Source organism: Nyctereutes procyonoides, unplaced genomic scaffold, assembly GCF_905146905.1.
Source record: "Nyctereutes procyonoides isolate TBG_1078 unplaced genomic scaffold, NYPRO_anot_genome, whole genome shotgun sequence".
NCBI classification, from domain to species: Eukaryota; Metazoa; Chordata; class Mammalia; order Carnivora; family Canidae; genus Nyctereutes; species Nyctereutes procyonoides.
In genome coordinates, this window is record NW_026575046.1 from 35,376,520 (window position 1) to 35,400,340 (window position 23,821).

The window sequence follows — 23,821 nt, forward strand, 5'->3', positions numbered from 1 at the left end:
TCCATAACTAGTTTTTTTTTTTTTCAGGGTGATTTGGAAGACACCCGCTTCTAGATAGTAGATCCTATTTTGCTTTTCTCATTAATATATAAGGTTCTCCAGGGACAGAGAGTATATCTGACTCCTTTGGGTCTCCAATCGCTTGGAAGGAGAAATTTACTTCTCTCATTCAATTTGCCAAACTTCTGTCATCCATTCATTGCGCATACAGGTACTCGGCCGTTTATTCAGCGCCTACCAAGTGTCTGTGTGCATGTGTCGCACACATCAGATCTGCGTTGAAGGAATGAACAAGGCGGGCAGGGAAGTAGGAGGCCAGGAAGGCAGGCGGGCGGGAAAGCACCAGGGGCCCGGACCGCGCCCCCCCCAAGGGCTGCAATCGGCCCCCAGGTTCCCACCGCGCCTCGGCCAGGCAATGTCCCCCTCTGCCACCTCGGGACGCAGCCCTGTGGCCCGCGCAGCTGGTGCAGTCCCTCGAGGCGGAGGGGCGGCGCCGGGAGCCCCGCGCCCTCGCCGGGGCCCTGGGGAGACCCGCAGCCTCCGCACCCCGGAGGAGCCGCGCGCCCCTCTGCGGGCATCTCGAGCGCGGGGCCCCCGGCCCGGGGAGTCGTCCAGGACGCGGGGTGACTCCTCCCCGGGGACCGTCCCCTCCGGGGCGCGTCATTCTCTCCACCCCTGGGGCCGACCCGGCAGCTTCTCGCACGCGGGGCGGGTCGCGGCCACCTGCTCGGGAGCCGGGGCGCCGGGGAGCCGGGGAGCCGGGGCGCAGGGGCGCAGGCGGCGGCGCGGGGGCCGGCGCGCGGGGCCCATGGAGCGGCCCGCGGGCAACGCCAGCTGCCAGAACGGTGCGTGCGGGGGCGGGGGCGGGCGGGGGCGGGCGGGTCCCGGCGAGGAGCGGGGTTCTGGCCCCTTCCCCCAACCTGGAGCCGGGCAGCTGAGGGGGATTGCGCCGCAGGGGGACAGCGCGCGGAGGGGGGCGGGGCAGCCGGAGGGGGCTCCCCGGCTCTTCCTTCTGTACAGTTGCTGCAGGTTCAAGCACCTGCCCAGGTCCGGCTGCCGCCTGGGGCCCGCCGAAGATGAGGGAGGGGGCGCAGAGCCTCACCCCCCCAAACCCACGCACCCCGGATAAGCAAGGACCCGGAGCTTTACTGGACGGATTCCTACCAGGCCCCGGGTGGTAGACTGGGCCCTTTACCTACATTATCTCACTTAACCCTTAACTCTAGAGGGCAGGTGGGTATTATTACCTTGCTGCCTCCTTTCTGGAGAGAAAGAAACCGGGGTTCTGAAAAGCCTGCTAATTTGCTCAAGCTCCTGCAGTGGGGGAAGTGGAACATAAAACTAGGTCGGACTCTAAACCCCGAACCCCCGCCGCTATGCTTTCTCTTGGTACGTCTCCACTTCGCTACTCCCTCTTAAAATTGAGCGGCTGATCAGATAGCCTTGTTTCTCGAACTTCTTTTCTCTAGTGAAGTGTTCAAAGCCGGCTCTTTGGGTGTTGGCTGGCTTTGATGTCCAACAATGCAGTCCATTTTCAGCCTCACCTTCCCCTGGGGAAGAATTCATGCCCTGGTCCTCGCATATTCTGGAACAGAAGTGGGGCTCACCGGGCCCAACACCCATTTGTCTAATGAGCATCCTCCTCGGAATTGGATTTTCTTTGGCCACCATCCCGCTCTCCTTTTCTTTTTGTCTTCATGGGAAAACTCAATTCAGGGGAGGGTGCTGCGCCCTTGGGTGCCTCAGGCCTCCCCAAAACAGGCAAGCTCACTGTTTGGCTCCACCTCTGGAGATGCACCTTCAGGATGGCAGGTGAAGGGGGTGGGAATGGGATTGGCCTTCCTCTTGGGAGTCACCTTCCTTGGCCCATGTCCTAGCTCTGGCTCATTTCCTGAGTTCAGGGAACTCCCCAGGCTCGACTGTCTGAACTGAAGAACAGCTGTGAGAGGTTAGACCAAATCTGATTAGGGTTGGCAATGGCTTTTTGTCTTACCCTTTCTTGATCGTGACACAGGTGTCAGGAAGAGACATCTCCCATTGCAAAAGACACATGGATGGCCCCTGGTGGGTTCCAGGTCCAGCTCTGCTGCTGGGTTTTTGTGAGACTCAAAGAAGTCCTTCCCCTTCTCAGGGCCTCAGTTCTCCTGCCCGCAAGTAAGAGAGTTAGGCAGGCTGTCTTCTCGGGATTCTCCCAGCACCATCGTTCTGAGCTTCTGTGCCATAGAAGAAGGGTCAACATTGCCCTGACTCTATTCCACCAAGATGCCACTCTCTGATCCAGATACGCCAGTGCCAGAGCTGCATGACCGTGGACTTTGGGGCACACCTAGTGCTGTAGTGGCCTGTAGTTCTAACTGGTCTGAGGAGAAGTGCCTGGCCCAGGCGTACATCCCTGGCACAGGAGCCTGTAGTTTTGTGACCCACATTTTGAGAAAAATCAGAAGGTTTTCACAAACTCAAATGCCTACAGGGGCTGAGCACATAACCAAAATGGATGAAGGGACCCAGGTACGGACTTTGGGGGAATTTCAAAGAGCCTGTCCTCAGGCGGCAACCACTCTCAGCTGCAATCAGTTGTTGGCTCTGGGAAGGTGAACTTGATAAGGTCAATGGAGGCAGCTCAAAAGCTGAGTTTTCATGGAAAATTCAATTTTAAATGTTGATAATGAATTCAGAATTTGTAACAACCCGCAAGAGGCCAGATGAACCACCCACCCCACCCCCACCCTTGCTGCCTGCTCCGTGGGTTGTGTGTAGCAGTGAAGAGCAGGCCTTTGGCGTCACATGGACTTGGGAACAGTTTGGCTTCCCGTTTGACACCAGTGCAGTCTTGTTCAGCTCACCAAATGTACTAGGGCCCCAGTTTCTTCAACTAAAACCCTGCACATGATCACTGTGCCATTTCCATGACAGAAATGCTCATGGAAAGCCTGAGAGTAGAGGATCATGTGAGTCCTGGCTATGGGGGATAATTGGCTGTGCTTTATGGTGCTTTACTGAACTTGAGCCACTTAACTCCTCTGGCTGAGGATCTGCCCCTCAGACCCAAGTCTGTCCTATGGTCCTTGGTGTTTGTGCCCAGAAGAGCCAGCAAGGGTTGGCAGGTTCTGGGGCATGAGGGCTGATTCTGACTCTCAGGATCTCTAGAACTTGGAAAGCAAACTAAAGAAGATTCTACATGGCGTCATAGGGACACCGATCCGTCTGAGGCTTCAAAGAGGCCCCAGCCACAGACCATGGGCACCAGAGATCTTAGAATAAGACCCAGAAATGGTCAGTTCTAACCAACAGTCTGCTTATATTTAGTTATCTTCAGGCCTGGAAGGGGCTGTGGGCTCTCTAGCCTCACTCCTTCATGTTAACGTCAGGAGTGTCCACTAAGGCTGGAGGTAGGGATATGGAAGTGAAGAGGCCTCTTGGAGGGGAAAATCCCTGTGTGATCCTGAGCTGTTGGAGGTCCAGGGGCTGGGAGGGGATTCCTGGGAAATGTGGGAGGTTGGATTCGGTGATGCCTGAGAACTTGGAGGAGCCTTCTTGGTGTCTGGAGCATCGGTACACCTTAGTGGTTATGTGCTGGAGTTCTGGAGTCAGACAGTCTGTGTTCTTAGGCAAGGTGCCTGACCTTTCATGACCTCTATGTCTCATCTATGAAATGAGAATTCAAGATGGCACTTATCTGACAGATGGTTATAAAAATTGGATGAGTTCATGCAAATGAAACCCCTAGCCTGGGGTAAGCACCCCGTGAATCTCTGTTATTGTTGGGCTGAGGCCCATTGCAGACAGAGGCCCACTGCCACTAAAGTATGGGATCTGAAACACTAGCCAATTCCAATATTTTGCAAGCATGCAGATGCCTCCAGCATGACTCTCTTATCATGGTCTTCCCATCCAGGTTCCCTGATCAGCCTATACTGCTCCTCCCAACAAGTCCTGTGCCAGATCGTCGGTGACCTCAGCCCCCCGGTGCCCAGCAATGTCACCTCTCACACCTGGAAGGAGAGGTTCAGGGAGAACTATAGCTTCTACATTGGCCTGGGCCTGGCCTTCTTGTCCAGCTTCCTCATTGGCAGCAGCGTCATCCTCAAGAAGAAAGGCCTTCAGCGACTGGTGGCCTCCGGGGCCACACGGGCTGGTAGGTCCTGGCAGGGAAGGTGGGCATGGGGTGCTAGGAGGCTGAGCCCCCAGCCAGCTCCATGAACCTCCTTTACAGGGGGCCTCTGCAGCAGCTGGAGAGCCTGGCCTACATGGTCACAAAAGGCTCCTTGTCAACCCCACTGGGAATCCAATCCACCAACAGGAGACCTTCTTTTAAAATCCAACATTTCTGGAGAACTTTAAGATCAGTTAATTGGGGATACAGATGAGGAAAAGTCTCAGGGCTAAGAATCAAAAACCCCAGATCTAGTCCCGTTCTTTTTCTTACAAGCTGTGTCATTATAGGCAAGTCCCAACTTTCCTGCAAAATGGGAATGCAAACACCTCTGACCAGGACATTGTCACACACCAGTGTGCCCTCACAGCCTCTCAGATGGAGCCCCCTTACAGGCTACAAATGAATTATTGAGTCACTGTCCACAAGGGATTTGTTTGTTTGGAAATAAGGTATATATCTATGAGCCCATTCTGAAGAAAAGGAATCATGTAAAAGAATTTGTTCATTTAATTATCATTTACTGTATACCTGTTGTATGCCAGGTCCATGCTGGACCTGGGGACACAGTGTCCCATGGGGGCATTGATCACGTAGGAGAGTCAACAGGCAATTGTCCCAGAATGGGTGATGTGCTGTCTATCATGGGGAAAATACAGAACGCTTTGGGAATATTTGGAGTGCATGTAATGCCCAGGCTTGGAAGGTTAGGGGAGCTTTTCTATAAGAGGTGATCTGGAAGGTGGGACTTAAACAATGAGATGGCAAGATGAAGGGGAAAAGAGGAAGATGTGGTGTTCCAGGCAGAAAGAACAGCATGTGCAAAGGCCCAGAGGTGAGAGAGCATGAGTGAAGCTGAAAGAGTTCAGGCTGGTTGGAGCACAGGGCAGTGGAAAGAGTTGGGGGAGGGGCCAGATCTCGAAGGGTCTTAGGAGCTGCGCCACAGGGTTTGGGTGCAATTGTAAGTGACAAAGGTTTTACACAGGAGAAAGACATAGTTCAATTTAGGATCTGAAAAGATTCCTGGTTGCTGAGTGGGCAATGGATTAGGGGACAAGACTGTCACCTAGGAGACCAGTTAGGGAAGAGAGACAGCAGAACTTGGGCCAGGGGAGTTGCAGTGGGAATGGAGACAGTGGGGAGTCCAGAGATAGCCTTCGAAGGTAGAACTTACTGGGCTTGGTGTTGACTGGCTCCAAGGGGAGGGTAGAGACAGAGGCGAGACTGACTCAGCTTTCTCACTTGAGCAACTGAGGAGATGATGGTGCTGTTTTCAGAGATGAAAAATTCAGGACGAGCAGGTTTATAGGAAGATGATGGTTCAAGTTGGGACGTGTTCAGTTTAGTGTTCTGTGGGACACTGCTTTGGAAGCACACTCCCCAGGTTCCAATTCCAGCTCTTTAATTCCTGGTGATGTGATCCTGGACAGGGGAAGTGTCTCAGTCTCCTCATCTGTAAAATGGGGTTCTGAACAGTTCCAGCCATTAGGATTATTGAGAAGATAGGTAGTATGTTTACCAAGAGGCTTGGGACAGAGTCAGCACGAGTATCGGCACTACTGTTAATCTAAGTGGAGGGCCAAGCAGACAGTTGGATACCCAGCTCTAGAGCCAGGTGCCCCCTAAATGGAGAGCTGGGAGGAGCAGGGAGGAAGTCAGGATCAATGGTCTTTTCTGCTCTGTCCTTTACCTCTGGACAAGTGTTTGAAAGTCTACCGTGTGAACCAAGCAAACACAATTCCAGGCCTCATACTGCCTCCATTTTAGTGGGAGAAATGCCAGAAAATAAATACATTAACTCAAATTATAAATGAGTGTCATGAAGGAGAAGATTTGGGTGTGATGAAAGAGAATCCCAAGGGGGAAATAACAGAGACAGGGAGTCAGGGAGGGCATTTCAGGGGAAGCAACATTCAAGCAAAGTCCCGTAGAGAGTGTAGATAGAAGTAAATATTGTTAAGAAGACTTTTCCCAACACAGAAAAGCACATGCAAGGGTCCTGAGGCCAAAAAGAGCTCATCATTTTGGAGGAACTAAAAGAAAGCCTGAGTGGCTAGATAGTAATGACAAGTATGGCAAGAGATGCCTTTGGAAACATGAACAAGGTCAAAACTATGAACTGGCTTATTGAGGATTTTGGTCTTTATCCCAAGAGTATTTGGAAGCCATTGGCCTGCTACAAACTGAGGAGTAACAATATGATTTACATTCTTAAGAGACCATTGGTTGCTATGAGGAAATGGGTTATAAAGGGATGATGAGAGTGTAACCAGATGAACCATAGGAGGCTATTGCCTCACACTGGGCCAGAGGTGGTTGTGCCTTGGAATCGGGGAGGCGAGATGGTAGTGGAGTGGACACATGTGAGATGCTCTTTGGAGAGGGAATCAGCAGGATGGATGGAATTCAGAAGGTAGAGGAGTAGGAGAGTCAAGGGTAGTTTCCTGGTTTCTGGCTTAAGCAACGAGGTGCATAGAGGTGCCACTTACTGAGTTTCATTTGGTAGATGGGTGGGGAGCATTTAGAATCAAGAGTTCTATTCAGGACAGAGTTTGGGATGCCTGTGAGAGATCCAGGAGATGTCAAGTAAGCAATCGGATGCACGTCGAAAGGCTCAGTATACATATATGAAATAAGGACACTCATGTAAAGATGGTATTTAAAACTTTGAGAATGGATAAATTCACCCAGGAAGGGACCCAGAGCCAAGCCCAGAGGACTAACCACAGTGAACATGTATTGAACCCTTCGAGATTAGGGAGTGAAGGTAGACATAGGAAAGGTGCCTGAGAAAGCATGGCCAAGCTCTAACTTTGTGTCCATTCTTTTCTACAGTGGACGGAGGGTATGGCTACCTGAAGGATGCGATGTGGTGGGCTGGATTCCTCACCAGTAAGTGGGTTCTTTCCTAACGACACTGACCCATTGAGGGTAGAGGTGGAGATGAAAGGAGAGGTGGATGGGTTTTTTTCTGTCTTCATTGCACAAAGTGTGAATCTGAGGCCCAGATTCTCAAGGGGGAAATCCTTGGCAATCTTTGCAGGCAGAGCATTTTCTGTATGTATCAGATCACATTCTCCACCCAAAGTTGGTCAGTCCTTCAGCCAGGAAACATGTATTCCCAGCGGCGTTTGTAGAGAGCTGCTAATGATAAAGGTGTAATTTCTCAACTTCCCTTGACATGGAGAGAGTCATCACTGCCGGTTGGAGTCTGTTGGACTTCTACATGGTAGAGGCTGGGTCTCCTCAGCCAGTTTTCCCATGCCACAGGCAATGTGTTGGCTCACTTAGAACCTGGCTGGTCTGCCACTTATGGTTTCCTTAAATTTGCACATTCACACATTTCCCTGGCTTTCCACCCATCCTGTCTGGCTTTCAAAACCCTAAATCTTTTGAATGGAAATTTAGCCAGCTTTCTATTTATAAGTCAGGTCCCAGTCCTAGCCAAGGCTATCACATTCATCTTCTACTTTCAAAGGGCACACCCAGGTCATTCTCTACAGCAGAGACAGGAAATGCACTTGTAGGAGGAGTCTGCAAACTGGAAATTCAAAGGTGGAGAATTCGGCTACTTGGGAATGTCATACTTTCTCACCACCTGCCCACCGGTCTAGGCTAGACACAGTTCCTCTGCGACAGATGGCTCATGACCAACTGCTACTTGGAGAATCAGTAACTAAATGTTTCTTTATTTGGTAATTAACACTTTCTAGAACTTATAGATCCAGACCAAACATTGGCAGTCCCCAAGGTACACTCAACTGTGACCTGAACTAGAAGCCAGGATGCCTCAAGAACAAGAAGGCATCCTTCCACAAACTTGTCATGTGACCTTGGACACTAGGTCTCACTCGCCTATCTTTAAAATGGAAGGATTTGATCAGGCTGGTCTGGACCTCACCTTCTGACCAGATTCACTAGGGGGAAAGAGTAAGGATCAAGACTTGAGGGAATGCTGGCCTGGGATTCTGTGAACGGTTGATCACGGAATGATGCTGTCTCTGCCCAGGTTAATTTGGGCTGCAGATGGTTCATTGAAACCACACTAGCCTGTTTTCTCTCTTTATTTCCTAGTGGCTGCTGGAGAAGTCGCCAACTTTGGGGCCTATGCATTTGCTCCTGCAACAGTCATCACGCCTTTGGGAGCACTGAGTGTCCTCATAAGGTTGTTGTCACCTCTCACGCTGTCTCTGCCTCCTTCCTATATTCAGTTTGTTGAGGGCTAGATCTGCAAGTGGGGTCAACTGCCACTTGCAACCAGGGACCTGAGTTGGTCCCAGCTCCCAGAGAGAGGCACTGTGCTGGTCAGAGCCCCTGATCCTTGGATTGTTTGCAGCCACCTGTTCTAGCATCCCCTCAAATGACTGGCCAATAGCGGGGCAGACCAAGCCCAAGCTGGATGGAAGGGCTTCCACTGCCACCATGTTGAATGTCTCATGTCAGTCTTTTGGTGTCTCAGTGGACACAACATGCAAGTTGAGAAGCACGAGCTGGAGACCAGCGCTCCCTGAATTCTAACCTTAAGCTCTGCCACTTAGTATCTATATTACCATGGGCCAGTCACTTCACTACTCTAAGCCTCAACTTCCCCATCTGCTCAGTGGGGATGCTCATAACCCCTACCTGAAGGCATTGCTTCAAGAACGAAATGTGTGTGCTTCCCATTGCCCCATTCTTCTTGAACTATGAGCATAGTTCCTCTATGGGGGTCTTGGAGCCCCATTTGAAGCTGGCTGTGATTATTGGCTTAACCTGGGAGCCTAGGTATATTGCAGCCAACCATACCCAGCCCCCATAGTTCCCTGTTTTGTTTTATCCTCTTGATGACAATTTTGTAACATTTACACAATCAAAACCAAACAGAACCATGACTCACATTACACAGTTGGCTGATGAAGCTGTGATACCACTATCACATATCTGATTAATGTACAAATTCCCCACTCCCAGGAAGTTGGGAGAGGTAGGAAATCCTCCATCATGTGACCTCAGCCTGGGCTAATGTCCCCAGACTCTCTTGAATGCAAATGTTTGTGGTAGTTTTAGAGGAGAGATGGAAGACAGTCAAAGGAGCTTGGACATCAATCCCCTCTCTCTCGATACCTTAAACAAGAATTTTGGGGGCGTAATTCAGTCCTGGATCAGCCAAATGCTTTTTTTTTTTTATTTTTTTTTTATTTTTATTTATTTATGATAGTCACACAGAGAGAGAGAGAGAGAGAGGCAGAGACATAGGCAGAGGGAGAAGCAGGCTCCATGCACCAGGAGCCCGATGTGGGATCCGATCCTGGGTCTCCAGGATCGCGCCCTGGGCCAAAGGCAGGCACCAAACCGCTGCACCACCCAGGGATCCCAGCCAAATGCTTTTTACCCTAAGCTAATGTTCCCTTTATAAAGAAACAGAAACCTGCCCTGTGAGCATACTTGTCCTGCCCAATTTGCCTCCCTTCTTCCCCTACCTCTGCCACCTCATCTGAGAATGTGAGGAGAATGAAAATGGTATCACTAGCAAGAAACTGGAGGTGTTCGGGCCAGAAAAGAGAAAACTCAGGGAAGTCATAGGAATTCTTTTCAATGAGGTATAGAGGAAAACCCATAGGCTTTATAATTAGACAGAAATTCAGCTAAAATCCTGGCCCTGCTCCTCACCTGTTGTATAACCTTGCCAAGTTATTTTAACTTCTACAAGACTCAGTTTTCTCATCTATAAAATGGGGATAGTATATTTTACTTCTCGAAGAGTTGTGGGATGTTAATGAAATATAATAAGTAGAAAATTCGTAGCATAATACCTAGTACATAATACATGCCCAAGATGTAGTGCCTATAATTGTCATTATAGTTGTTTATATTATTGGATACAAATGGAAGAAGGAATCGATGTGTTCTGTATGACTCAAGGAATAGGAATAGGATAATGAGTAGAAGTTGTCATATTTTTGGTGACCAGAATAAGCCTACAATAGATTCACTTGCCTTGGGAAGGGGTGAGTTGCTTGCCATCAGAGGTATACAAGCCAAGCCTGACAGCAATCTGTTCATAATGTTAAGGGAAGATGTGCTCATCGGGTGGGAAGTTAGACAAGAATGCCTTGAAGGGCTTTTCTGACTCTTCTATTTAGGGAGGCTCTTTGTCTCTAAAATGAAAGAAGTCGATTCCTCCGGCACACGCTGGAACCCTCCCATCATTAAGTTTCTATTTCAGACACTTTGAGGGGGGGTGTAGTGAGTCCTGACCTGTTCTTCTCCATGAATGCTTGCTCAGCCCCCTTTCCCCTTCAGGACACTGGGGCAGGCACGGCTGCTAATCCCTCTCTCCCATTTCCACATGCAGTGCCATCCTGTCCTCCTACTTCCTGGGAGAGAGTCTGAATCTGCTGGGGAAGCTGGGCTGTGTGATCTGTGTGGCCGGCAGCACAGTGATGGTGATACACGCCCCTGAGGAAGAGAAGGTCGCCACCGTAGTTGAGATGGCTGCCAAGATGAAAGACACAGGTAGGCTCCAAGGCCCTGTGAGCTGGCAGGCACTGGGGCATGAGCCACAGGGAAGGCCTAGCTGCGCGCCTACCATGCCAGGTGCTGCCACCAGGAGGAGAAGAAAGCCCATGAAGGAGAGGTGGGGGGGGCTGGTCCTAGGGTTAGCTCACAGGCTTCCCAGCCTGCTGTGTATTGATTGATGCCATTTATCGTGTGTTTATTATGGGCCAGGCGTGGTTCTAAATACATTCTATGCCTTGTCCTGGCCTATTCAGGCTGCTATAACAGAGTACCATAGACTGGGTGGCTTATAAACAACAGAATTTTCCTTCTTACAGTTCTAGAGGCCAGGAAGTCCAAGATCAAGGCCCTGGTAGATTTGGTTCGCAAATGGCCATCTTCTCTCAGTGTCCTCACCTGGTGAAAGGGGTGGGGGAGCTCTCTGGGGTCCCTTTTATAGGGACACTAACCCCATTCATGGGGGCACCCCCTCATGACCTAAATCACCTTCCAAGGGCCTCTGTCCAAACACCATCACACTGGGGATGAGCGGGGGGACGACATAGTTTTGTAGCGTGCATTATCTCATTTAATCCCCCCAAAAAAGATCTATGAGGAAGGTCCTCTTATTAGCCCTGTTTTACAAATGAGGAAATGGAAGTCTTGTGGTATAATTAATCCCCTGCCCGAATTATTAAGAAGTTGTCATGTGGGACTGGAACTCAGGTCTGACTTCAGAGCCCAAACCCTTAGTGCTAATATCCCATTACCGTGGGTGGAGGGCTCTAGAAACTACTTGCATCCTCTACAGCTCCAATTATCTATTTTCCACCCCTCCTGAAGGGTACATCGTGTTTGCTGTGCTTCTGCTGGTGCTGTGCCTCATCCTGATCTTCGTCATCGCCCCACGCTATGGACAAAGGAATATCCTCGTTTACATCATCATCTGCTCTGTGATCGGGGCCTTCTCCGTGTCCGCTGTCAAGGGTCTGGGCATCACCATAAAGAACTTCTTCCAGGGGATGCCAGTTGTGCGGCACCCCCTCCCCTACATTCTGTCCCTCATCCTGGCACTTTCTCTCAGCACTCAGGTCAACTTCCTCAACAGGGCGCTAGACATTTTTAATACCTCCTTGGTGTTCCCCATCTACTATGTCTTCTTCACCACGGTGGTGGTTACCTCCTCCATCATCCTCTTCAAGGAATGGTACAGCATGTCTGCAGTGGACATTGTGGGCACCCTCTCTGGCTTTGTCACCATCATTCTGGGTGTGTTCATGCTTCACGCTTTTAAAGACCTGGACATCAGCCAGACCAGCTTGCCCCACATGCACAAAAACCCAACCCCATCTCCCACCCCTGAGCCCACCGTCATTCGACTAGAAGACAAGAATGTCCTTGTGGATAATATACAACTTTCCAGCACCCCATCACCAGAAGAGAAGCCCAAAGTATTTATAATCCATTCTTAAGGCTTGGAATATATGAATGAGGAGATGAGCTCTATGGTACAGCCTGACCTCTCAAGTTCAGAGGCACCTGGTCATTTTCACCACAACTGTTACCAATGGGCTCTCTTCTCTTGAGATGTTCGTTTATACCTCATCACTGTTTCCAGAAGGAAAATCCCTACCCAGTGAGTGGTGGCGGCAGAACTTCATGGATACAGCCTCAGTGACCAAATACCCTACTTTCTGTTGGTGCCAGCAGGTCCCCTGGACCTCCCTTCCCACTTGTTTCCTCAGCGCCATCTTCGTGTTGTTGAGAAGAAGAGAGAATTTGACCCGTTGAATGTAGCACAGGCCAAGAACTTCCCTGAGATGCTGGTTGTCAGGAAATCCCTAGCACTAGTTCTCCTGAGACTGAATCCCCTTCCTCGGCCCAAGGATGAACTGCAGCTGCTTCCCACTCCCAGAGGCCCAGAGAGCAATTCATCATGCCTCCCCATCCAGAGCCAACAATTAATGTGGGACGTCTTGCTGCTTTTGCCACTTCCTCTTTGGAGACAAAAGCATGACCTCAGCTGACCTTCTTACTGTGAAAACCACCTGATGTCTCAGGGAACATTTCTACCAGCCCCGTTCCCGGAGCGCTCCAGCCTGGAGGTCACCATCTTAGTTTTTGTCCACTCCACTCCCATCCCCCACCTCCTTCAGTCTCTCTCTATATCCTAAGGAGTCGTCATTGGGACATTCAGGCAATTACCTTAGGACTCAAAACAAAATGACAAGAACACAACAAAAGATACTCCACAGCCATGCTCTGCTGGTCCAACCCAGTGTTTCATTTATCTGGAAAGAGAACAGCATTTTCAGTGCTTTTAAAAGTAGTCTGGCTGTCAAGCTAGAATTTGGCAGAATGAACTTTCCTTTTCCTCAAGGAGTAAACCAAAATAGGATCTGGGGAGATGGCGAGAAGGAGGAGCCGAGTCAGGATTTGGCAGAAAGCAGCCATAGGCCTCTAGAAACCTGGGGCTGACTTCTGTGTTTACTCTGGTGCCCAACCAAGAACCCAGGTGGAAAGGGCTCTGGGTAGTTTCTGGACTGTAATGGCCTTAGAGGCTTGAGCAGTAGGATCAGCTCTGAACTTCAGTGACCAAGTGGGGTGTAAGCTTGGCGCAGGGGGAGTTCTGGCTGTTGATCAGATTGCCGCCAAGTCCCCGACACCCTGAGAAACAGCAGGTCGTGACTGCTCCAACACCATCTGTTTTGGGGACTGTTTTTAGTCTCCTCACATTGGCCAGAAGCATTCAAAAAACAAGAGCAGCTGGAGAAAGATGATTTCCTTCCTGCCTTCTTTCTGGCTCCAGGATATGGGAGTTGGTAGACACACCATTGGAAGGGAAGGAAGAGAGCCAGTGTATCTATAGAGAGAGAAGGCTTGGTCCTCAGCCCCCAAGTGGGTGCAGAGCCTCCCCTTATAACCCCTAAACTGTGTTCCACGCCCTAAGCACAGCCAAACCTGGGCCAGACTCTTGCTGGCCTTGACGCTCCAAAGGCCCGGCTGACTGACAGGCTGGCTTCTTGCACCTCCAGCCTCAAATCCCTGGTTTTTAATGAATGTGTATTTCTGTCTGTAACTAAAATCAATGCAACATGTTGGATCTTGAGAATGGCAGTAATCTAAGGGCCCTGAGAGTGTGGGCTGCAGGGTCAAGAATAAAGACCTCTGAGCATGTTTACTTGATACTTGTGTCTTGGCCTTCCTTGGACATGGAACAATTAAACTGGTTTGTCTGGTGCTGGGGGGTTGGTCCCTGATCTCTGGAGGGATGCGGCTGCCAAGAGAGTCCGTATGGTAGTGTTCACAGCCACACCCTCACTGCAGTGGGAAAGGCTGTTTTGGGAGTATCAGTTGAAGATACTCACCCCTGGTCAATGCCTGGGCCCCGTACTGGGAACCAGGCACAGTACTTAGAGCTTCCTGTGAATTCTTTAAGTCCTCACAAATCCCCAAGGTAGATACATTTTTAATCTCCATTTTATATATGCGGAAAGGGTCTCAGGGAGGTTAAGTAATCGCCCAAGGTGACACAGCCAGGAAGAATCAAAGTTGCTCTCTGGCTCTAAGCCTATATAGTTTGAACCAAAGGACTAAACTAAGTCTGGCATTACTTTCTTTTCTTTTCTTGTGATCTGCGCTATTTTCCCTGTCTGGTTATAAGCCCCATGGGAGTTGGTCTTTATTTGCTGCTTATTCTCAATGCCCAACACATAGTTGGCACTCATAAAAACATTTATTGAATATGGAACAATACTGTTCCTATAGTCCTCCTTTGCCCAAATTCTCTTGGTGGCCAGCTCTCAATCCAGAGCAGATCTTAATAAAACCCCAGCACGTGCAGCAGAACTACACTAAACATAGTCAGCAGTTTCTGAGCACTTGCTTGTGCCAGGCACAGGTGGGTGCTTTCATGTGGAATATTTCACCGATGAGCACAACACTTTTGAGGTAGGTATTCCCACTGTGTAGTGAAAAGAGGCTCAGGGTTCTGGAATTCATCCACTCTCACGCATCTAGTAAGCAGCAGAGCTGTGATTGGATCCAGGTCTGTCCGACCAGGCTTTGTGTGATATGTTGCTGACCAATCAAGGACTGTCAGCCCAGAGACTGGCTGGCAGGGTAGACACAGTGGCTAGTTTAAATGAAGGGTGTTTGGGTAGGGGCTAGTTTCATGAGCAGGCATTTTTATAGTCAAAGCATTTGTGTTTGATGCCTTTGATACCCTTCAGCAATCTCAAAACCCCTGAGAAGTTAGAAAAATATAATCAGATACCAAAGACTTCTCAGGGCTTGTGTGACGATTGATCACTCACATAAAGAAAGCATACAATGCCAGCACATGTTAAATACTGGGTAAATGTTACCTCCTCTCATGGTTATTATGATTCCCAATTAGAGAACCTCAAAATAGAGGGGATCAAATGAGAGAAGGAGGGTGGGGTCCTATTGTGGACTGGAAGGTACTAATAGTCGTGAGCTATTATCACACAGGGCTCTGGAGTCAGAAAGCCTACCCAACCCTAACCGTGGCTGTGCACCTGCCCACCCAGCCCGACAGACCTTGAGCACATCTCTCCCCACTCAGAAGAGCATGTTACTTAGCAAGATGAGGAGGCGAACACAGGATCTCGTCTGTCTCCTAAACATGAGAGTGTAGCCCTTTCCACCTGGGTTCTCTGATAGCAGAGAATCCCAGGATCATTCATGCCTTTCATGATCCAAGACCTAACTAAACTAGACCAGCCTATGTCCAGGTACAAAGACAAACACCCCATCTTGACTGGTCACGGGAAAACCCAGGGCTTTTCTGTGGCTTCAGGTCTTCCACTATGGCCTGACAGGCAGGCTGCCAGTCTTTTGTGGGAACTCTTCTGAGGAGTCCTCATGGGATGGATCCCATCCAGGCTGTGCAGTGGGAGATTAAAACAAACAAAAATAACTGCCAAACCAGACATTTCAAATGACAATTTATTTTAATTAAATACAAACAAGGAAAAAAGGCACCATGGCCCATTCAAGTATTTTGCATAGATGTACAAATATTGTAAACAATTAATAGGTGGACAAGAGAGAAGAGGATCTGTTTTCCGTGAACAATCTCCAAAGAAAAAGAAAATTCACATTGCCCTAGATCCCAGACATGTACGTACACAGTGGATGGTGTGAGAGGATGCACAGAAGGGTGACTTTGGGGACACTGGCTTGGATTCTGCAGAATCCCTCTTAGCAAGCTTCCCTAAGGATGGGGCACCTTTCCAGTTGGCATTCCCTTGGGTGTTCAGCAGAGCTGTTATACACATATTCAACACAATCATAACTTTAGAACTGGTCCCCAATTTAAAATATGCGAGTCTTCCATAACCTTGGCCAAATAAGAACAAATTTGGACATAGGTGAGGGAAGGTTTTATTCAAAAGGACTATTGCAAGAGATAGCAAGGGGCTACTGCAGTATGCAGCAGGGGTTCCCACAATCCCGTAAGATCTGCAAGCATCTCAGAGCTGCGGCAGAAAAGGGTCTTTACAGGGAGAAGTAAGCAAGGCTAAAAGGACCTCATGGCAGGCAAGTAGTCACAACCTGGAGCCAGGCACCGGGGATAAAACTCTGAGACAGGGGGATGGAGGTGCTAGCTCCTTTGTCCATCTGAACAAAGTGCTGGTTCCCTCCACCCAGCTCTAGCCGGGCTCCTCTCCTCCCCACCCAATTCTGAACTTGGCCCCCCACTCAGCCTGAGTCTGCACAGGACCCCACCGCAGCAGCCCCTTTCCAGGGAGGCTGAGCTCAAGGACACCCCAGGTGCAGTTCTCTCTGGCTAGGTTTGCTCCAACTGTTAAAGGAAAGGCCTCTCCTTTCTGAGCTTTGAGATGCTCGCAGATCTTGTGGGAGCTCACCTGAGCCTTCTGCCTAGAGCCCCTGCCCTAACTACAAATTCCCTTTCCGCCACTTTGCAGTAATCCTTTCCAATAAAGTCCCTCTTAAGGCCGTATTTGCTTTTATTTGTCACCTCAAGCAGCACTTGGGCACAGGAGAGAAAAGGGGAGTGCTTGGTGGTTGCTCCTGCTCCCGGGCAGCCTCTCCGGCCTGCCAAAATGGCGACTCCTGGTCCCTGAGCGCAGTCAGAAGTGAGACAATAAATAGAACCGGCTGCCAAAAGTCTCCATCAGATTTTAAAAATTCAACCTTCTTCCAGTTCACAGTACAATTTTATGGGATGGAGGTGCTATTAAAATAACAGAAAATATAAACAAAAAAACAAGGAAATATAACCCAGGGCTTTTTCTGGCATGGGTGTGGGGAGGGTGGATTTCAAGTTCAAAAGGCTCCTGCAGCCAGAAGGGCTGCGCCATTTTCACTTCTGAGCCTTCCACCTCCTGATGTATGGGACATACCACAGGAACGTCTGTGAGGCATGCATGTGGGCATAAGAGTGATTTGTTTTTTCTTAGAGTGTTTTCACCTTTACTTTTCTGGAACCCGACCTTAAGGCCTGGGGCGTTTGCAGTAGCACAATTATATGGAAGGCTGTCCCCTGACCTAATCAGGTAGCAAGGAAGGTGGAAACTGGTTATGGGGATCAACCAGGGCCCATGTCTGGCAGACAGAGGCAGGATTATCAGACTACCTGAGGGAAAAGAGCCTCATTTTCCTGAGATCTTTCTAAATCCACCCCATGTGTGTCCCTGGAGGCATATCCTAAATCTCCTACTAGTCTAAAACCCGAGAACATCTATTGAGCACCCGTTGTGTGCAGAGAACTGTAAGGGGGCCCTGGGTTGGTGGTTGAGAGTGAGAGCTCAAGCTTCTTCCTTGAGGTTTTCAAGAGTGAACAACGGCTCACTACAGGAGGTGGAGACAGCACAGCACCCTTCTGGGGGTGGGAGACCATCACCAGAGAACATCTCCAGTGACAAGTTGTCCAATTGAGCAGAGCACCACATAGCCTTTCTTCCCTGCTCCATAGCCTTCATATGAAACCAAAAAACTCTATTACCAGGTGGTAATACCCACTGGAGTGGCATTTCCCCAGCTGCTCCAAGTTCTTTCTGTAAAGGTCAGATGAGGGCAGTGACCAGAAGAAAGAACACAAGGAAGTGGATGATAAAGAGCCTGGTGGCCCCAGCTCAGACTGTTCCATCAAGACTGTTGACTGCTGCTTCTCTACAGATCTCTAGAGACAGGTCAGCTCCCTGCTCAGAAGGCAACGATCGTGCCTCAAATCAGTGACCAGACCTAGGAACAGGCTAGGGTTCTGCCCTCTTTGCTGCCACCCCTGAGGACCTTACTTAGATTTCCAGCAGGGAGTAGGGGGTAAGACCGTCACTCTACGGAGGTCACAAAACACAATGGCAAATAAAGCTTTGACTCCCAGCCATGGCCAGTGGATGCTCTTGAGAACCACATGGGATATCCAGTGGCCAATCCTTGAAGCAGGATCCTCACATGTACGTCACAAGCACCAGGACTCCAGGAGGCTGGGCTGGGACCGCTGAAGACCTACTCACTGCAGCACCACACATTAGGTAGGTCTGAGCAGGGAAGAAGAAATTTCTGAAGGAGAAACCAAAAGTGCCGAGCACACTTGGAAAGAGAAGAAAACAAAAGGCAACCAAGAATGATTCCATTGAGAGCCGCAACCTTTGGCATTGGCTCAGAGGAGGCCCAAGCCTGGTGCTCCCTCTGCTGTCTATACTGCCCACAAATAGTACCTGTCAGAGTCAGGGGCACCCGTGTGAATCAGGGGAGTGGGGGCTTGGGGGGAGAGAAGGGGAGGGGACTTCTTTTGTTCACATGTGGCCACAGAGCCAGGAGTGGTAAAGTCAACCGAGCCCTGGGCAGGGCCACCATGGAGGCTGGTTTGACCCCTCTAAATCACAGAGCTAAAAAGGATGAGTAAGTGTCCACCCTCTGTCTAGCTTGGGACCTTCGAGGAAGACAGAGGCAATGGCAAGCTCTCATGCATACCCTCCACCAGAGGTCATGAATGGATGGCTTCTCCAAGCTAAGTCCTGGGCTGAAGGGCTGAGCAGGACCTTTCCCAGTTGGGTTTACCAGCTTTGACAGCCCAGACCATCCCCACTGACACCTGGGAGGTGACAGGCCAGCCGAAGGGAGGTTGGAGGAGAAGCTGCCATTCATTCTCTTCCGTGCTCTCCCCTCCCTTCCCCGGGGCAGTATATTGCACAAAACACTATGATGCCATTGGGTAGTAGTCTCTCTGGGCCTCCAGGGAAGCCAAGGAGTCACTGAGTCAAGATGGAGATTTTCAGAGATGCGGTCGTTCTGGGAGGAGGGAAAGCAGGGAGGAAGGACTTGGAGGTGGCCAAACATGCTTGTTCTGGATTCCATGGCCATGGATCCTCTGGGGGTTTCAGAGTCCTCAAGGAAGGGCAGAAGCTCCTTTAGAGGGGTCTATATCTTCGAGCCAATCATCCCCCCAGCCCTCTGTGGTCTGTATTCAGGAAACTGGGAAGAAAGAGAAGAGAATGAGAGATCAGGTAAATGCTGACCAGGGGAGTCAATGGGAGCCATCCTCTTGCTTTTGACAGGGTCAGGAGGATAGACAGACTGTTACCTAAGAATGGCTCCCTGTGGAGGTCTGTCACCCTGTCTGTGCGTCCAGACTATCAACTCTCTAGTGAGAGGCAAGGTGGTGGCCTCAACCCAAACTACAGCTCAGCCCATGGATTTCACAGGCCTGGTGGGAACCGAGGGTGGTTGGCCAGCTTCCTTGCCTCCTCCCTCTGCCCTGACTGCCGGACTAGCAGCTTGAGAATGTCAGCCCCAAGGAAGAGGTAAGAAGAGGGGCCATTTGGGGGGAAAAAAAAAAAAAGAGGGGCCATTTGTAAATAGAGTACCCAGGTCAGCAGTTTATATAAGCTTTTTGACCTTCACAGCAGCCTGATGGGGCTGGCCATTGCTGCTTCTTGCTGTCTCTTTCCAGAGAAGGAAACCAAGACTCCAGACTGATTTGCTCAGAGCAATTCAGTGAGTCAGTTGTAGATCTAGGTTGGAAGCCACCATCGTTCAGGCACCATTGCTTGGGCTCCTAGGTATCACCTTTCATATGAAACCAAAAAACTCTAACCCTAACTTCAGGGATAGTCATGCAGGCACCAAAAAACACTAAGCTTTTGTCTTTGATTTTTGTTCTAGAAATTCACCCCTGCAAAAAGAAGCACGAATCTGTTTTCTCAACCACATTCTTGCCTCCTGGAGCCCTCTGGCCCTAGTTTATACCTTGATGGCTTCCATGGACTCACCTTTGGGACAGGTGCTCCCAGAGGCCGGGGCTGCAGAGGAGTGGTGGCGGTGGGCTGCAGGATGGAGGTGCCCCCTGGCCTGGGGAGGCTCTTGCGCCCTGGCACCGGGTTAGCCGGGAGTGCTTTCTGCGGTGGCCGCGGCCTGGAGAAATCCTGGGGAGAAAGCCACAAACCTCACTCAAAGGCCAGAGGGGCCTATTTGAAAGAAAATGGTCCCAACATATTACGATCAAAATCAGATGACCAAAGGGAAATACTGCAGGGTCCTATTTAAAAACAAATTGTGTGCATACATGTTTACATGTTCAGGAAAAAGCTTTTTTGGAGAGCAAGTTGGCATTATCTGTTAAAATTAGAAATGGGTCATTCTCCAATCTGATAATTCTACCTCCTACTATTTGCATAGGTGCACAAAAATAAAATTGCAAGGATGTTCCTTGCAACACTGTTTGTGACAGCCAAAGAAATTACCAACAACCAAAATTTCCATCAATAGACAAGTTAGTACAGTTAATATAGTGACAATTGAGGTGGAATTTTAAAAGAATAAAGTGGGGTATACAGGCTCAGGTGGAATGATGATTGAGAGTCATTGAGAGCTGACGTACAAGTTATGGAGGATGGTTTATGTACAGTAAGTCAACACGTGTGCCCTCCTATTCCCACCCCCCCCACTCCATAAATGTAAACGCACAGAAGAAAGTCAGAAAGGATACGGACCAAATAGATAACAGAGGTTAGGGATGGGGTGAGTGGGGAGGGGGTCATCCAGGGGAACATTCAACTTTTTTAAAAAATATTTATTTGGGAAAAGAGAGTGCGCGTGCACATGTGCACACGCACACACACACAGGGGGAGAGGGAGAAGCAGACTCCCCACTGAGCAGGAAGCTGACATGGGGCTTGATCCCAGGACTCATGAGACCATGAGTTGAGCTAAAGGCAGACACTTAACTGAGTCACCCAGGAGCCCCATATTCAACTTGAGCCCCGCATTCAACTTTTTTAACAAGAGCATATAATATGTGTATTATTTGAGTAAATAAAAAAAAATTTTAAAGAAGAAACCACATTTTCTGTATTCATTTTCTGTGGGTGGTGCCATTAACGGGATTCTTCCCTTTGTGCTTTTATATTTGTTTTGTCACCTTCTCAATAAGGTCTTCCTTGACCACCTTACTTAAAATTACAACACCCCCACCCTGGCATTCAGCACTTTCAGACCCTTTAATCCCAATCTACTTTTTTTTTTTTTAGAAGGGGGCATGTATATATCACTTTCCTTCTTCCAAAATACTGTACAACTTACTTATTTCTTCTTTTCTACCTCTCCACCCCCCACAAGACCAGAAGCAGGGGCAGAGGTCCTTGTCTATTTGGTTCACTGATACAGCTCAAACTTCCAGAACAGTGCCTAGTATACAGTAAACACTCAACATATATTAGCCGAATAAATAAATTTCTGAGGGGGGGCCTGGGTATAGCTCAGTGGGTTAAATGTCTGCCTTTGACTCAGGTCATGATCCTGGGGTCCTGGGATCCAGCCCCAAGTCGGGCTCCCTGCTCAGTGAGGAATCTGCTTCTCCCTCTCTTTCTGCTGCTCCCTCCACCTCATGTTCTCTCTCTTCTCTCAAATGAATAAATAAAAAGTCTTTTACAAATAAATTTCTGAGCTACTCAAAATTCTTCAAATATGTATTTCTCTTGTGACCAAAATAACTTTTTATTTTTTTTACAGGGCAAAGAATGGCCCATGCCACCCCTCACAGCCCTAAGATGGTGAGGTGTGAGGCAGAAGCCAATTCCGGGCCCTGGGAGTTCCAGTGCCTGCAGCCCTTGATTGTCCCTCTCCCTGAGGTCACTAGCAGGCTTAACAATGGCTGAAAGGCAAGCATACAGAGAGGGCAGGAGCAAATCAGAGAAGTGGGATTTCTGGAAAGAAGCTTCTCAGCCGTCAGAAAACTGAGAGCAGAAACTATTGGTCAAAGAACAGAAGAATAACAGATTCTGTGACCAGAAAGCCATGCTCTCCAACTCTATCCCTTCCCCAAAGGACAGCGCAATCCCATAACCTTCTAGCCCAGACAGCTGCCAAATGGCAGTGGCTGCTGGAGGCCAAGACAGAGACTTTCTGGGGGAAGCAACAGCTGGGAGCAGATGTCAGGTTGCTGTGGAGAAATGCTGTGTCCTCTAGCTCCTTGCTGTGCAAAATGAGCAATCGGGGGATGGGGGGTGGGAGTGGGTATCTGGGCAGGAGCCTTATGGGCACGGCCCAGCAATACCAGGCCTTCTGGAGCAGCTTCCTGCACAGGCAATATTGCAGGGCCCCAGCTGGGCTCTATTGGGGGCCTCAGCCAGCCCTGTTTCCCAGAGGCAGAAACAGTCCCTGCACCGCTCTGGCCCACTGCTCCCTTCCTCACTCGGGGGGTGGCACCTCCATCAGTCAAGCTGCACAGACCAGACGCTGGGGGCATCGGTAACTGTTCCCCATCTATTTTCTCTCCTACACATCTCCCATCAGCTTCAATCCAGCACTCCTGCCACCCCCTGCTCCAGACTACCATCATCTCTCCTCTGGGTGGCACTTAAACCTTCTGACTGGTATGTCAGCCCCTCTGATCAGTGAGTCACACTGCTGCTAGAGTGAACCTTACACTGTTTTTTAAAACAGTTTTTTAAAAAGTTGAAGTGTAATATACATATAAAACTGTGAATCACAAATATACAACTAGATGAATAATCACAGAGTGAACACACCTACGTAATCCCTACCCAGGGCATGAGAGATTAACAGCCCCAGAAGCATCTGTGGGTCCCTCCCACTCCTGCCTAAAGTGAGCCTAAAGAGCAATCCTCGTAAATAGAAAAGTGGATCATGCCACCATGCCCCACCAGTGTGCCCTTCCCAAGGAATGCAGGCCCTCCTGATTCTCCAGCCTCATCTCATAACTCCTTGGGCCCCAGGGAGCTCCCTACCAGCATGTCCTTGGACCAGGAAAACTCTCTCCTCTCCCACCCCTTACAGCCTGCTAACTCCTACTCATCCCTCAGCTCTCAGCTTAAATGTCAGGGAAGCCTTCCTAGATTTCCCAGAGTAGGTCAAGTCCTCCCATAACTCTCTGAGAACCCCGAACCTCTCCTTCATAGCACTGATCACCACTGTAACTACACATAACAGAGTCTCTTGCCCAGCAGGATGTGAGCCCTGTCACGCAAAGCTGGCATGTGCTTTGCTCACCACTTCCCAGTAGGGAGTAGAAGCTCCTACATATCTGTAGAGAATAGAAGGGGTTACAAAGCTTCACCACCTCCCCAGGGTGGTCCAGTCACTGAGCTAGCAAGTGGTGGAGCTGAGATCTGGACTATGAATGCCCCGCAAGACAGGGTTGTGTCTCCTTCAGCTCGGGGGACCCCAGGGCCTACACCAGGAGCTGGCTCACAAGGGTGGTAGAGGGTTTGGAGTCAGACCTAGGTTGAGATCCTAGCTCTTCCACCCACAAATTCCAATGTAGCAGCCCTAAGCCCCAGGACCTCGGAATGTGACTATATTTGGAGACGGGGAATTAAATGAGGTAATTAAGTTAAAATGAAGCCATGAGGGTTGGTCCTTATTCAGTCTGACGGGCATCATGAGAAGAACGAATCTGGACACAGAGACACTGGGGCACAAAGGAAGCACTGTCAGAAGACATGGGAGAAAAGTGGCCACATCTGCAAGCCAGAAGAGACCAACCCTACTGACACCCTGGTCTTGGATTCTAGCCTCCAGGACTGTGGGAAAGTACTGTGTTTAAGCCCCCAGTCAGGGGGTCAGAGGGACTCAGGGCCTCCCGGGCTGGCTAATACAACCTCTGCCCCCCTCCTCATTTCTGCCCTCTTGTTCTTTTCCCTGGTCCCCCATCCAGTCTCACTGCCAGTCCTCCCTGCC

At 49.7% G+C, this 23,821-nt stretch overlaps 2 protein-coding genes across 2 annotated transcripts in view; one reads left to right on the forward strand and one right to left on the reverse strand.

The window, feature by feature from the left end:
- The first annotated feature begins 750 nt into the window (after nucleotides 1-750).
- NIPAL4 (NIPA like domain containing 4) lies at nucleotides 751-13,816 on the forward strand. The gene is made up of 6 exons (XM_055325850.1): nucleotides 751-845; nucleotides 3,896-4,135; nucleotides 6,989-7,045; nucleotides 8,228-8,318; nucleotides 10,488-10,648; nucleotides 11,474-13,816. The coding sequence occupies exons 1-6, from the start codon at nucleotides 809-811 to the stop codon at nucleotides 12,100-12,102; spliced, it is 1,215 nt and encodes a 404-aa protein (XP_055181825.1). The 5' UTR covers nucleotides 751-808; the 3' UTR covers nucleotides 12,103-13,816.
- Nucleotides 13,817-18,235: 4,419 nt separating this feature from the next.
- Nucleotides 18,236-23,821, reverse strand: part of ADAM19 (ADAM metallopeptidase domain 19) — an 84,162-nt gene continuing 78,576 nt past the window's right edge. The window contains exons 22-23 of the mRNA XM_055325486.1: nucleotides 19,894-20,046; nucleotides 18,236-19,096 (exon numbers count right to left, since the gene is read on the reverse strand). Of these exons, the coding sequence (XP_055181461.1) occupies nucleotides 19,043-19,096; nucleotides 19,894-20,046 (207 nt within the window). The 3' untranslated portion in view covers nucleotides 18,236-19,042. The remainder of the gene's footprint in view (nucleotides 19,097-19,893; nucleotides 20,047-23,821) is intronic.

Excerpts from the sequence above, each read along its gene's own strand:
- NIPAL4 (XM_055325850.1), top strand. The coding sequence starts at position 809 with ATGGAGCGGCCCGCGGGCAACGCCAGCTGCCAGAACG. Across the intron at positions 4,136-6,988 it reads CTCCGGGGCCACACGGGCTG|TGGACGGAGGGTATGGCTAC; the intron begins GTAGGTCCTGGC and ends TCTTTTCTACAG. Across the intron at positions 10,649-11,473 it reads TGCCAAGATGAAAGACACAG|GGTACATCGTGTTTGCTGTG; the intron begins GTAGGCTCCAAG and ends CCCCTCCTGAAG.